General features: G+C 36.8%; 1 protein-coding gene across 2 annotated transcripts in view; it reads left to right on the top strand.

Annotated features, from left to right (window-relative positions):
• GALC (galactosylceramidase) overlaps window positions 1-5,855 on the top strand; it is a 61,742-nt gene extending 55,887 nt beyond the window's left edge. For both annotated transcript variants that reach the window (XM_004426427.3, XM_014784471.2), the window contains one exon: window positions 3,945-5,855. In XM_004426427.3, coding sequence (XP_004426484.2) covers window positions 3,945-4,091 — 147 coding nt within the window. In that variant the 3' untranslated portion in view covers window positions 4,092-5,855. The remainder of the gene's footprint in view (window positions 1-3,944) is intronic.
• Window positions 5,856-13,781: the final 7,926 nt, after the last annotated feature.

Here is a 13,781-nt window from a genome sequence, read left to right on the forward strand (position 1 = left end):
CTGTGCTGTTGTGTGTATTTTAATTTTGCTTATGGTATGTTTCATGAATAGAAATTTTAAATTTTGGTACCATCAAATATTTCACTTTTTTTTCCATGGCTTTTATGTTTTATTTAAAAAGACCTTCCCCTTTCTCAAGGTTAGGAACATTTTTTCCCCCAAACTGAACAATGTTTAGGATTTTTATTAATGTTTAAGTCTTTAATCCATCTGGAATTTATTTGTGAATTGTAGGGAGAAGAGCCCAATATAATTTTTTTTAAACAAATGGATAGCCGTCATCATTTATTACATAGATAGTCCTTGATTTAAAGGCCGTGTATTTGATGTAACAGATCATCACATGTGCATAGGCTTGTTTCTGAACTTTTCTCTGCTCTTTATATTGCTTTGTCTATCATTATCCAATATCACACTCTAAATTTTGGTAGCTTTCTAAAATGTTTGATTGCGTAGTTAACATCTTTACCTCCTTCAGAGTTCTTTCCTGACCGCCTTACATAAAATAGCACTGTACCTCACACTCTGTCGCTCTCCCCTTTCTTGATTTTTCTCCAAAGCTCTTATTACCTCCTGGCATCATACATCTTCTGTGGATCGTTTATGTGTTTGTCCTGCTCCCTTCACTAGAACATAGCTCCTTTAATCAGGCCTCTGTCTGTGTTATTCGCTGCTGGCTCCAGCACCTAGAAAGTGCCTGGGACGCCCACTGTTGGGGCATGAGCCCAGTGACCACTTGTTGAATGAGTCAGTGGATATTGGTGGGCAAGTTCTTCATTCTTTCTTTTTCAAAATTATCTTTGCTATTCTAGTATATTTACTCTTCTATTTGAATTTTTAAAACATCTTTTGAATTCCATGAAAAATGCTGCCAGTATTACACTGAATTTATACATGAATTTGGGCAAAAGTAACATTTCTTTTAGAATAATATGTTTTCCCATGCAAGAACCTGGAACAAGAATGTACTGCATCTCACCATTTATTAAGATCTCCCACTATGTCCTTCAGCTTTATTTTTGTAGTTCGTGCACATTTCTCAGTAAGCTTATTTTTAGTAATTTTATGAATTTTTTGAAATCGTGAATGGGATTTAAAGAATAAATTTCCTTAATTTTTTTTCAGGTACTTTGCATACGTGGTTAAAAAAATCAAAAGGGCTTATTGAAAACAATAAAAAAGGAGCTGCCTCCTGCCTCACTGCTCGTTCCTTCCTCCTGACCCCATGCTTGTTCTGTCCCTCTGATCAGCCACTCTGAACTATTCTAGCTGTTTCTTCTGGTATCTCTTTAATACAGTGTGATTTATTACTTTCAGAAGTTAGCTCTGATCTTGCCACTGGGATGGATGGGGCTTTTGCTGACTTATACCCACTCTTTCCCCAGCCCCATTATTTCTTGTTCCATCAACTATGAGCATTCTGCTACTCCCTTGCATCTCAACTCTATGCGCATCCTCTGAGAGTCTTTCTCCAACTCTGCAGTCTAAAGTATCTCTCAGGCACCCATCACCACATCAATCTGTTTTAATTCTTCGCATGCCACTTATCCCTTACCTCTTATTTATTGTGTGTGTGTCTCCTTCTACTAGAATGTAAGCTCCATAAGAGCAGGGACCTTGCCTTTCTTGTTCATCCTAAATTCCCAGTGCATTAAACAGCATTTGGCGTATAAATATTTGCTGCATAAATGAAAACAAAACAAAACAAAACAACACCATCTTCTATGATGTCCATTTTCCCAATTACAGCTAATGTGAGGATGTTCTCATTTTAACACTGGCCATTTTTAGATTCTTCTCAGCACACGTCAGGTGCTACGCCCTCAGCACTGTTGCATGGTGGTTAGCACGGTAGACTTTGAAGTCTACTATGTTCCGTTTGCAACTATTCTATATTGCTCAGCTTCTGTTTTCCCATCCATAAGACCATGACGACCACCCTTCTTATAAAGATCGCATGAGATCATATATGTGCAAGTTTGGTACAGTACCCGATATGTGGTAAGCACTTAATGAATCAAGATAATATTTTTAGGAGCAGGCGTATTTGGAACCAGGCATGTTTGGAACCAACTCATATTTCCTTGCTGACACCTACTGAGACTTCCAGCAAGTTCTTCACAGCTCTGTGAGCTTCTGTTTCCTTGAGCTCCATTTCCTGTAAAATGGAGATAACTTCCAAGGTTGTTTTAGGGTTAACTATTTTTTATTCTTTCATTCGACACATTTTTATTAAGCATCTATTATATGCACTTTTCTAAGTGCTAGGAATACAACAGGGAACAACACAGACAAGGTTCCTGCTCTCTTGGAGCCTATATTCTTCTAGGACAGGGGTCAGCACACTTTTTCTGTCAAGGGCCAGAGAGTAAATATTTTAGGCTGTGTGAGCCATGTGGTCTGTGCTGCAGCTGCTCCACTCCGCTCTTGTAGTGAGAAAGCAGCCACAGACAGTAGGCAAATGAATGGGTGTGTCTGTGTTCCTGTAAAATTTTATTTATAAAAATAGATGGCTGGTCTGTGGGTCATAGTTGGCTGACTCCTGTTCTAAGACAGTAAAGTTGTAAATAAATAAAGAAATAAAATCATGAAGGAAAAATAGGGTAGTGAGATAAAGTAGCTCCCCTGCCCAGATTGTTTAGATAGAGAGGTCAGGGAAGACCTCTAGGAGTTGCTGACGTCTGAGCTGGGACCTGAATGATGGGAAGAGCAGCCTGAGCAGAGGGCACTTCTGTGACTGGCGTCGTGTGAGGAGCATCCAGGAGGCCAGGCTGGCTGACTCCTGGGGAATGAGGAGCGGGGGAGGAGGAGATAAGGTAGACGGGTTTTGTGCTTCATATGATTTGCGTCTGTGAGTCCCGTGGCTCAGTGTTAATATTCACTATGTCCTAAGTGGAAGAAGATGCTCGGTAAGCACGGTTAGAGCTGAAGATAGCTGTGCAGGTGTGTCGTAAGAGGAATGTATGTGGTGCTGAATGTGGAGTTGGACAACTTGGATTCAAGTCTTAGCGCTGCTAGTCAGTCTGTGACTTTGAGTTTTAATCTTGTGAAATCTCAGTATTTCCGTCCGTAAAATAAAAGAACTAAGTTAAGGCCCACGGCGTTATAATTCTGTGACTTAAGAACAGGTTTCATTTTGGTTCTTGGCCTAGTACTCTGGATCTTTAGCTCTTCACCCTTTGAAATTAGCCAGTTTTAAGTGTTTAGCTGTAATTGTGTGCTGTGAGTATACACGCATAAGCGTGCTGTAATAATGATAATCAGAGCGAACATCTGTTGTTCACCGTGTGCCAGGCACGTAGCTAAGTAGGAATGGTGGCCATCTGTGGAAGACATTATTTTTATCTTTCTCTGTCAGTGACCAGTAAGTCGTTTCTATGGCTACTCCCATTCTCCACCCCACCCCCTCCCCGGGCCCCTCTTGCCAAATGACTTTGAAGTGATTTTCTGTACGTGGGGACAAAGCAATGGCTGGGGTAAGGTTCCTTAACAAAGACCTTAATTAAACAATGAGGCAGAGGTGAACGTTTTGGCTCCAGCCATCATGTCTGAAGAGCTGGTGGCTGTTAGCCACAACACATGTGTATGCAACTACTTGTAAATATAAATGTTTTTCATTTTAGTGGGCTTTTGTCTAGAATTTTATAATAATGTTATGAAAAGTTTTATATTTCTGTTGGTTTTACATTTTGGTGGATACAAAGACATATTGAGGTATGTGCCTTGGAAACTATTTACATTAAGTACATAGGAATTTCCTCTGAGAAAATTTTTCCTGTGTTTCAAACTTTTGCTCAAACTTGTGGAATTGTATTTTGCTGTGGTAAGTCTTAAGCGAGAAGGATATTTGCTCCACTAAGTAGGTGGGCCATAAGTTATTGAGAAACAGACTTCAGAGAATCATTTTCATATGTCTTCAAGGGGTGCATTTCTCTCTCCTCCAGGGTCATTTCTCCTCTGGCATGTTGAATGGCAAGTCTCTCTGGACAAACGTCCCTGTGAATTTCCCAAAGAATGGCTGGGCTGCGATTGGAACTCACTTCTTCGAATTTGCACAATTTGACAACTTTTATGTGGAAGCCACAGGCTAATACAGAGCACCGTAGAACATTCTTGGGATTTTCTTTCTTGCTGTTTGGTTTTGGTTCAGAGCCAATTCTTGTTTTGATGGAGCAGTGTATGAGCCTTTTGGAGGCTAAAAATAATGAAGAGTAAATGAAGAGAAAAATATATTTTTGCTTGATCTGCTGGAAGAGTTTTTTAGAACTAATTCCAAGGGGAAGCAGATGAATCGTTACCATTACCTGAGTTGTCCCTTAAATTCAAACCATACATTGGTCCTCTCCTTGGAAGTGGTTTCCGTGGCTCAGACCTGAAGCCTTGGTGTTAATGCTGAGGTACCTCTTTTTCATCTTATTTGCAAGTGATCATGCAGATGGCAATAAGTTGATCGTCACTGAGATGTATTTATTAACGCTGACTGTGTGTTTGAGTGAGTTGATGTCCTTGTCTGAAGAAAACGCTGCCATGATAGGAAGCTGAAGAACACTGGAAGTGCTGCTTTTTGAAAACCATTTCAACGTGTTATCCTTAACCTCTAAAACATAGTTTTTCTTTTCCTTTTTAAGATGATGCTTTTGAATATAGATACGATGATTTGAAAAATGCGTCATTAATAAACTACCTCTGAAACTATTTCTGCAATAATAAATATTAGCAGATTTAATTGGGTTATCTGCATTTTTTAATTCTTTTGGATCCAACTTTTACTCTTGTAACGCTTATAACTCTCTGAGAACATTTTCCCAGGTGGCTGGAAGGAGGAAGAAAATCCCACATAGCCAATGCTGTAAATGGGTCTAAAGTTAAATTGTCGCAATTTTCTTGTATGTCATTTCATTGTGCTTTTCCTGGTCTGTCTGCTCATGTGGTACTGGTAACAGACTAAAATAGCTAATGAATTCTTTTATTTCCTTGTGCGGGGAAGAAGGGGAACACTTAGCCTTTTGTTAGTTCATAGAATTGGGTCATCCTCTAATATTTTGTGTGGTTCCATGCATTTATTTCATTAAAGTATCAATATGTTTATATTTAAGTATGATAAGCATATTTCTCATGCAGTATAATTTGTATCTAAGGGTTAGTGGACCTCCTAGAAACAACTTAATTATTCATGTGGATAAAGTTAATTCTGGAATTCTTTATAATGAACTTCATTGAACTAATTCTTATATTTGGAATTTGTAATGGTTTAACATAGACTAAACTGACATGAAGTTTTGTATTACTATTAAAGACAAGAAGCTAGATATTAGAATAAATCAGATTACAGAGAAAATTTTTAAATTAAAACCAAGTCGAAGTGATTTCCACTTCAGGTCTCTACATATTTTTTTAAAATTAACTTCATGGAGGTATAATTTACATACAATAAAATGTTCCCGTTTTAAGTGTACAGTTCAATGAGTCTTGAGAAATGCATATACCCATGTAACCAACACTCCAACCGAGATATCAAACATTTCCATCACCCCAGGAAGTTCTCTTGTACCCCTGTGCAGTCATTTCCTCTCCCCCCACCCACTCCGTCTCAGGCAACCATTGATCTGATTTCTATCACTATTGTAAGTTTTCTTTGTTTCAAAACATGTTAAAAGTGGCATCATACACTATGTACTCTTTCGTGAATGGTTCTTTCATTCAGCATAATGCTTTTGAGATTTGTCCGTGTTACTCTGTATGTCAGTGGTTTGCTCCTTATTTCAAAGAGTATTCCATTGTATGGATATACTACAATTTGTTCCCTCCAGTTTTTGGTATTACAAATAAAACTGTTATGAACATTTGTGTACCAATCTTTGTGTGGACATATGTTTTCATTTCTTCTGGGTAAATACCAAAGAGTGAAATGGCTGGACCTTTTGGGAAGTGTATGTTTTACTTTATAGGAAACTGCCAAAATGTTTTCCAAAATGATTGTATGATTTTGCACTCCCATCAGCAATGTTTGAGAGTTTCAGTTGCTCCACATTCTTGTCGGTGCTTCATATTGTTATTCTTTCTAATTTTAACTCTTTCTTGGGGATGTGTAGTAGGTGCATCAGATGTTCAGGATATTTTCATGGGCTTATTTGTCATTCGTATGTTTTCTTTTGTGAAATGTCTGTTTAAATCTGTTGCTCATTTAAAAAATAGGGTTGTCGGTCGTATTATTGAGTTGTTGGAGCTCTTTATATGTTCCAGATGCAAGTTTCATTTTTTTAAAATCACGTATATGTTCTGCAAATTATTTTCTCCAAGTCTGTATCTTTTGAAGAGTACAAAAATTTAATTTGGAAGTCCAATTTATCATTTTTTCCATTTATGGTGGGTGTTTTTTTGTGTCCTAAGAAATCATTGTCTACCCCAAGTTCACAAGGATTTTCTCCTTTGTTTTCTTCTAGAAGGGTTATACTTTTAGCTTTTACATTCAGGCCTGTGATCTATGTTGTATTCCTTTTTATATGTGACAATGAGAGGTGAGGATTGAGGTTCATTTTTTTTTCCTGTATGGATATTCAGTTTTTCCAGCATCATTTGTTGAAAAAAGAACATTCTTTGTCAAAAATCAATTGATTATATATGTGTACATCCAGAAATAAATTCTCTATTCTGTTCTTTTGATCTATATGTCTATCTTTAGGCAAATAGTGCACTGTCTTCATTATTGAAGCTTGATAGTAAACTTTGAACTCAGTTTAAATCCTCTAATTTTGTTCTTCAAAATTGTTTTGACTAATCTAGGTCTTTTACATTTCCATATAAATTTTAGACTCACCTTATATATTTCTGCAAAGAGCTTTCTGAAGTTTTGATTGGGATTACGTTGAAATTACAGATAAATTTAGGGAGAATGGATATCTTAATATCGACCTTTCAATCCATGATCATGTTACATCTCCATGTTTTTAGGCTTTCCATAATTTCTCTCAGCAATTTATGTAGTTTTCAATGTACAGGTTTTGCATGTATTTTATTAAATTTATCCTTAAATATTTTATGTATATTTAATGCTATTGTAAATGGTGTTTTTTTTAATTTAATTTTTCAGCTATTTGTTGCACATATGTCGAAATACAGCTGCTTTTCTTATGTTGACCTGCAATGCTACTCCATTGCTAAATTCCCTTATTCTACCAGCTTTTTTTTTTTGTAAATTCTTTAGGATTTTCTACATACACAGTAATGTCATCTGTGAGTACAGTTGGTTTTACTTCTTCCTTTCCAATGTGTCTGCTTTATTTCTGACATGGTTGCACTGGTCGGGACTTCCAGTACAATGTACGGAGGAAGTGGGAAGAGCAGATATCCTTGCCTTGTTCCTGATCTTAGGGGGAAAGTGTCTTTCGCCATTAAGTGTCACATTAGCTATGAAGTTTTTTGTAGATTTGCTTTATCTAGGGAAAGTTACCTTCTATTTCCAATTTGCTGAGAATTTTTATTATGAATAGAGGTTGAATTTGTTAAAGGCTTTTTCTATACCTAATGAGATAGTTATATGATTTTTCTCCTTTACTAAGTTGGTATATATTACATTGTTTGATTTTTAAATATTAAAACAACTTTGCATATCTAAGATATGTGATGACCACGTGGGGTTTATTATCCTGTTTATATATTAGCAGATTCATTTTGCCCTTATTTGATTAAGGGTTTTTGTGTCTATGCAGAATATTGGCCAAGTTGTTGTTCTTGTAATGTCTTTGTCTGGTTTTGATAACAGGATGATGCCTTGGAAAATCAGTTGGGAAGTGTTCCTTCCTCTCCTCTTTTATTTTCTGAAAGAGTTTGTGAGAGTCTTAAATTTTAGATAGAATTCACCAGTTGTATCAGGTCCAGTAGGGAGACAGAAGCCACACCAGGAAAAACTTAAAAAGTGTTATTAACTAGTAACAGGATTAACTACTAAGGGGTAAAGAGAACTTTAAAGAACACAGAAATAGCAGATATAGAGACTGGCTACTTCCTTGGCTGGGGCAGAGCACTCAAGGAAGGAGAAAATTTGGAAGAGGCTTCCTTACAAAGCTGAGACTCAGATCTTGTTGGAGATGGTGTGGCTGTGGCACTGGGAACGGCATAAAAGTTTGCTGACATCATGCCTGCTGGAGCTGGCAAGCGGGAAACTGCCTTCTGGGGTGTGTTTGAGATGCATTGGGAAGCTTCCTCCTGGGGTGCTGCTGAAACTCCCTAGAAAGTTAGCCTTTGTGGTGCTGGTGATACTCTCTGGGAAACCACCTGGGGTGTTGGTGGAAATCACTGGAGGGTAAGTACCACTGGTTGTTCCAGCCCTCACTGGAAGTAGTGCATCACTGGGTGTCCCACGTGGTGCTAGCAGCCACATATCACAGAAGCAAGAAGAAAAAAGCACACTGGAACAAGGACAAATAAGCTCCTTCCTCGTGCGATGTCCCTCCAGTACCCTCTAGGCTATCCGGCAAGAGAAATGTTTACAGGACTCAGATCCGGTATCACAAAGCAGGTCAAAGGAGAGGGATTGGGGGCTGAGGACCCTTAACAGAAATTCGGCTATTCTAGTTTTTAAATTTCTTGTGTCAGTTTTGGCAAATTGTGTCTTTCAAGGAATTTTTCCATTTCATATAAATTGTCTAATTTACTGGCATAAAGTTGTTTATAATATTACCTTATTTTAATGTCTGTAAGACATTCCTGATATGGCCAATTTGTGCTTTTTCTCTTTTAATCTTTATTAGTATAGTTAGACTTTTGTCAATTCTATTTATCTTTCAAAGAACCAGCTTTTGGTTTCCTAGATATTTTTTAAAATTATTTCTTTGTTTTCTATTTCCTTGATCACTGCTTGTACCTTTATTTATTTTCTTCTACTTGGGGTTTAATTTGCTCTTTTTCTAGTTTTTTTAAGATGTGAGTTTAGATCTTTGATTTTGGATCTTCTTTTTCTAAATATAGATATTTAACATTATAAAATTTTCTCTAAACACTGACTTAGCTGCATTTCATGTATTTTTTTTTTAATTTTTTGTTTATTGCAGTAACATTGGTTTATAACATTGTAAAAATTTCAGGTGTACATTATTATACTTCTATTTCTGCATAGATTACATCATGTTCACCACAAAAATACTAATTACAACCCATCACCACACACATGTACCGAATTATCCCTTTCACCCTCCTCCCTCCCCCCTTCCTCTCTGGTAACCACCAATCCAATCTCTGTCCCTATGTGTTTGTTTATTGTTGTTATTATCTACTACTTAATGAAGGAAATCATACGGTATTTGACCTTCTCCTTCTGACTTATTTCACTTTGCATTATACCCTCAATGTCCATCCACGTTGTCACAAATGGCTGGATTTCATCGTTTCTTATGGCTGAGTAGTATTCCATTGTGTATATATACCACAGCTTCTTTATCCATTCGTCCCTTGATGGGCACTTAGGTTGCTTCCAAGTCTTGGCTATTGTGATTAACGCTGCAATGAACACAGGGGTGCATGTATCTTTTTGCATTGGTGTTTTCAAGTTCTTTGGATAAATACCCAGCAGTGGAATAGCTGGATCATATGGTAGTTCTATCCTTGATTTTTTGAGGAATCTCCATACTGTTTTCCATAGTGGCTGCACCAGTTTGCACTCCCACCAGCAGTGTATGAGAGTTCCCTTCTCTCCACATCCTCTCCAACACATGTTGTTTCCTGTCTTGTTAATTATAGCCATTCTGACGGGCATGAGGTGATATCTCATTGTACTTTTGATTTGCATTTCTCTGATAGTTACTGATTTTGAACATCTTTTCATGTGCCTGTTGGCCATCTGTATATCTTCTTTGAAGAAATGTCTGTTCAGGTCTTTTGCCCATTTTTTAATTGGCTTGGTAGTTTTTTTGTTGTTGAGATGCATGAGTTCTTTATATATTTTGGAGATTAAGCCCTTATCAGATATATGGTTTGCAAATATCGTCTCCCAATTGTTAGGTTGTCTTTTCGTTTTGTTGATGGTTTCCTTTGCTGTGCAGAAGATTTTTAGTTTGATGTAGTCTCATTTGTTTATTTTTTCTATTGTTTCTCTTGCCCGGTCAGACATGGTGTTTGAAAAGATGTTGCTAAGACTGATGTCAAAGAGCGTACTGCCTATGTTTTCTTCTAGAAGTTTCACAGGTTCAGGTCTTACATTCAAGTCTTTAATCCATTTGGAGTTAATTTTTGTGTATGGTGTAAGGTAAGGGTCTACTTTCATTTTTTTGCATATGGCTATCCAGTTTTCCCAGCACCATTTGTTGAAGAGACTTTCTTTTCTCCATTGTATGTTCTTGGCTCCTCTGTCAAAGATTAGCTGTCCATAGATGTGTGGGTTTATTTCTGGGCTTTCGATTCTATTCCATTGATCTGTGTGTCTGTTTTTGTGCCAGTACCATGCTGTTTTGGTTACTATAGCTTTGTAGTATATTTTGAAATCAGGGAGTGTGATACCTCCAGCTTTGTTCTTTTTTCTCAGGATTCCTTTAGCTATTCGGGGTCTTTTGTTGTTCCGTATAAATTTTAGGATTCTTTGTTCTATTTCTGTGAAAAATGTTGTTGCCACTTTGATAGGGATTGCATTGAATCTATAGATGGCTTTAGGAAGTATGGACATCTTAACTATGTTAATTCTTCCAATCCAAGAGCACGGAATATCTTTCCATTTCTTTGTGTCTTCTTCAATTTCTTTCAGAAATGTTTTATAGTTTTTGGTGTACAGCTCTTTCACCTCTTTGGTTAAGTTTATTCCTAGGTATTTAATTCTTTTTGTTGCAATTGTAAATGGGATGGTATTCTTAATTTCTCTTCATTGTTAGTGTACAGAAATGCCACTGATTTTTGTATGTTGATTTTGTATCCTGCAACTTTACCATATTCGTTTATTACTTCTAAAAGTTTTCTGGTGGATTCTTTAGGGTTTTCTATATATAAAATCATGTCATCTGCAAATAGTGACAGTTTCACTTCTTCCTTTCCAATTTGGATCCCTTTTATTTCTTTCTTTTGCCTGATTGCTCTGGCTAGGACTTCCAGTACTATGTTAAATAGGAGTGGTGACAGTGGGCATCCTTGTCTGGTTCCTGTTCTTAGAGGGATAGCTTTCAGTTTTTCACCATTGAGGATGATATTAGCTGTGGGTTTGTCATATATGGTCTTTATTATGTTGAGGTATTTTCCTTCTATACCCATTTTATTCAGAGTTTTTATCATAAATGGATGCTGTATCTTGTCAAATGCTTTCTCTGCATCTATTGAGATGATCATGTGATTTTTATTCTTCATTTTATTAATGTGGTGTATCACGTTGATTGATTTGCGAATGTTAAACCATCCCTGCATCCCTGGAATAAATCCCACTTGATCATGGTGTATAATCTTTTTAACATATTCTTTTATGCGATTTGCTAGTATTTTGTTGAGGATTTTTGCATCAATGTTCATCAGTGATATTGGCCTATAGTTTTCTTTTTATGTGTTGTCCTTGTCTGGTTTTGGTATCAGGGTAATGTCAGCTTTGTAGAATGAGTTAGGGAGCTTCCCCCCCTCCTCAGTTTTTTGGAAGAGTTTGAGAAGGATAGGTATTAAGTCTTCTTTGAATGTTTGGTAGAATTCACCAGGGAAGCCGTCTGGTCCTGGACTTTTATTTTTGGGGAGGTTTGTGATTACTGTTTCGATCTCCTTACTGGTGATTGGTCTATTCAAATTCTCTACTTCTTCTTGATCCAGTTTTGGAAGGTTGTATGATTCTAAGAATTTATCCATTTCTTCCAGATTGTTGAATTGGTTGGCATATAGCTTTTCATAGTATTCTCTTATAATCTTTTGTATTTCTGAGGTGTCTGTTGTAACCTCTCCTCTTTCATTTCTGATTTTACTTATTTGTGCCTTCTCTCTTTTTCTTGGTGAGTCTAGCTAAAGGTTTGTCAATTTTGTTGATCTTTTCAAAGAACCAGCTCTTGCTTTTATTAATTTTTTCTATTGTGTTTTTGATCTCTATTTCATTTATTTCTGCTCTGATTTTTATGATTTCCCTTCTTCTACTGATTTTGGGCTTGGTTTGTTCTTCTTTTTCCAGTTCCTTTAGGTGCATTGTTAGATTGTTTATTTGAGAGTTTTCTTGTTTGTTGAGATAGGCCTGTATCGCTATAAACTTCCCTCTTAGAACCGCTTTTGCTGTATCCCATAAATTCTGGCATGTCGTATTTTCATTTTCATTTGTCTCCAGGTATTTTTTGATTTCTTCTTTGATTTCTTTGTTAACCCAGTCGTTGTTCAGTAGCATTTTGTTTAATCTCCACGTATTTGTGGCTTTTCTGATTTTCTTCCTATAGTTGATTTCTAGTTTCATACCGTTGTGGTCAGAAAAGATGCTTGGTATTATTTCAATCTTCTTAAATTTATGGAGACTTGTTTTGTGGCCTAATATGTGATCAATCCTGGAGAATGTTCCATGTGCCTTTGAAAAGAATGTGTATTCTTCGGTTTTTGGATGGAATGCTCTGTATATATCTACTAGGTCCATCTGTTCTAGTGTGTCGTTTAAGGCCAATGTTTCCTTATTGATCTTCTGTTTGGATGATCTATCCATTGGTGTAAGTGGAGTGTTAAAGTCCGCTACTATTATTGTGTTACTGTCTATTTCTGTTTTTATGTCTGTTAATAATTGCTTTATATATTTAGGTGCACCGACAGTGGGTGCATAGATATTTACAAGTGTTATATCCTCTTGTTGGATTGTTTCCTTGATCCTTATGTAATGCCCTTCTTTGTCTCTTTTTACAGTTTTTGTTTTAAAGTCTATTTTGTCTGATATGAGTACTGCTACCCCAGCTTTCTTTTCATTGCCATTTGCGTGGAGTATCTTCTTCCATCCCTTCACTTTCAGTTTGTGAGTATCTTTAGGTCTGAAGTGTGTCTCTTGTATGCAGCATATATATGGGTCCTGTTTTTTTATCCAGTCAGCCACCCTATGCCTTTTAATTGGAGCATTTAGTCCATTGACATTTAAAGTAGCTATTGATAAGTATGTACTTACTGCCATTTTTTAACTTTTTTTTTGTTTTCTCAGTGTTTTAGTAGTCCTTCTCTGTTCCTTTCTTCTTCTATACAGAATTGATGGTCACTTTGGTTTGACCTCTCTCTGAAAGCTGTACTCTTTAACTCCCCTCCTCCCTCCTTTTATGTTTTTTATATCATATCTAACCTCTTTTTGTGCATTTGTATCCATTACGTTCTTATCATGGAAATAGATAATTTTTCCTATTTGTGGTCTTCTCTTTTCCCCTTAAATCAGTCCCTTTAACATTTCTTGTAGCACTGGTTTCTTGGTGACAAACTCCTTTAATTTTTGCTTGTCTGTGAAAATTTTGATTTGTCCTTCCATTTTGAATGACAACCTTGCAGGGTAGAGTATTCTTGGCTGTAAGTTTTTTCCTTTTAGCACTTTAAATATATGGTACCATTCTCTTCTAGCCTGTAAAGTTTCTGCTGAGAAGTCAGCTGATAGCCTTATGGGGTTTCCTTTGTATGTAACTTGACATTCTCTTGCGGCTTTTAGGATTCTCTCTTTATCTTTAATTCTGGACATTTTGATTGTGATCTGTCTTGGTGTGGGCCTCTTTGGGTTTATCTTGTTTGGGGCTCTCTGTGATTCCTGTACCTGGATGTCTGTTTCCTTCCTTAGGTTAGGGAAGTTTTCATCTGTTATTTCTTGAAATAGATTCTCTGCCCCCTTGTCTCGC

This window comes from Ceratotherium simum, chromosome 24 (assembly GCF_057802395.1).
Source record: "Ceratotherium simum simum isolate JZ-2026a chromosome 24, ASM5780239v1, whole genome shotgun sequence".
NCBI lineage: Eukaryota > Metazoa > Chordata > Mammalia > Perissodactyla > Rhinocerotidae > Ceratotherium > Ceratotherium simum.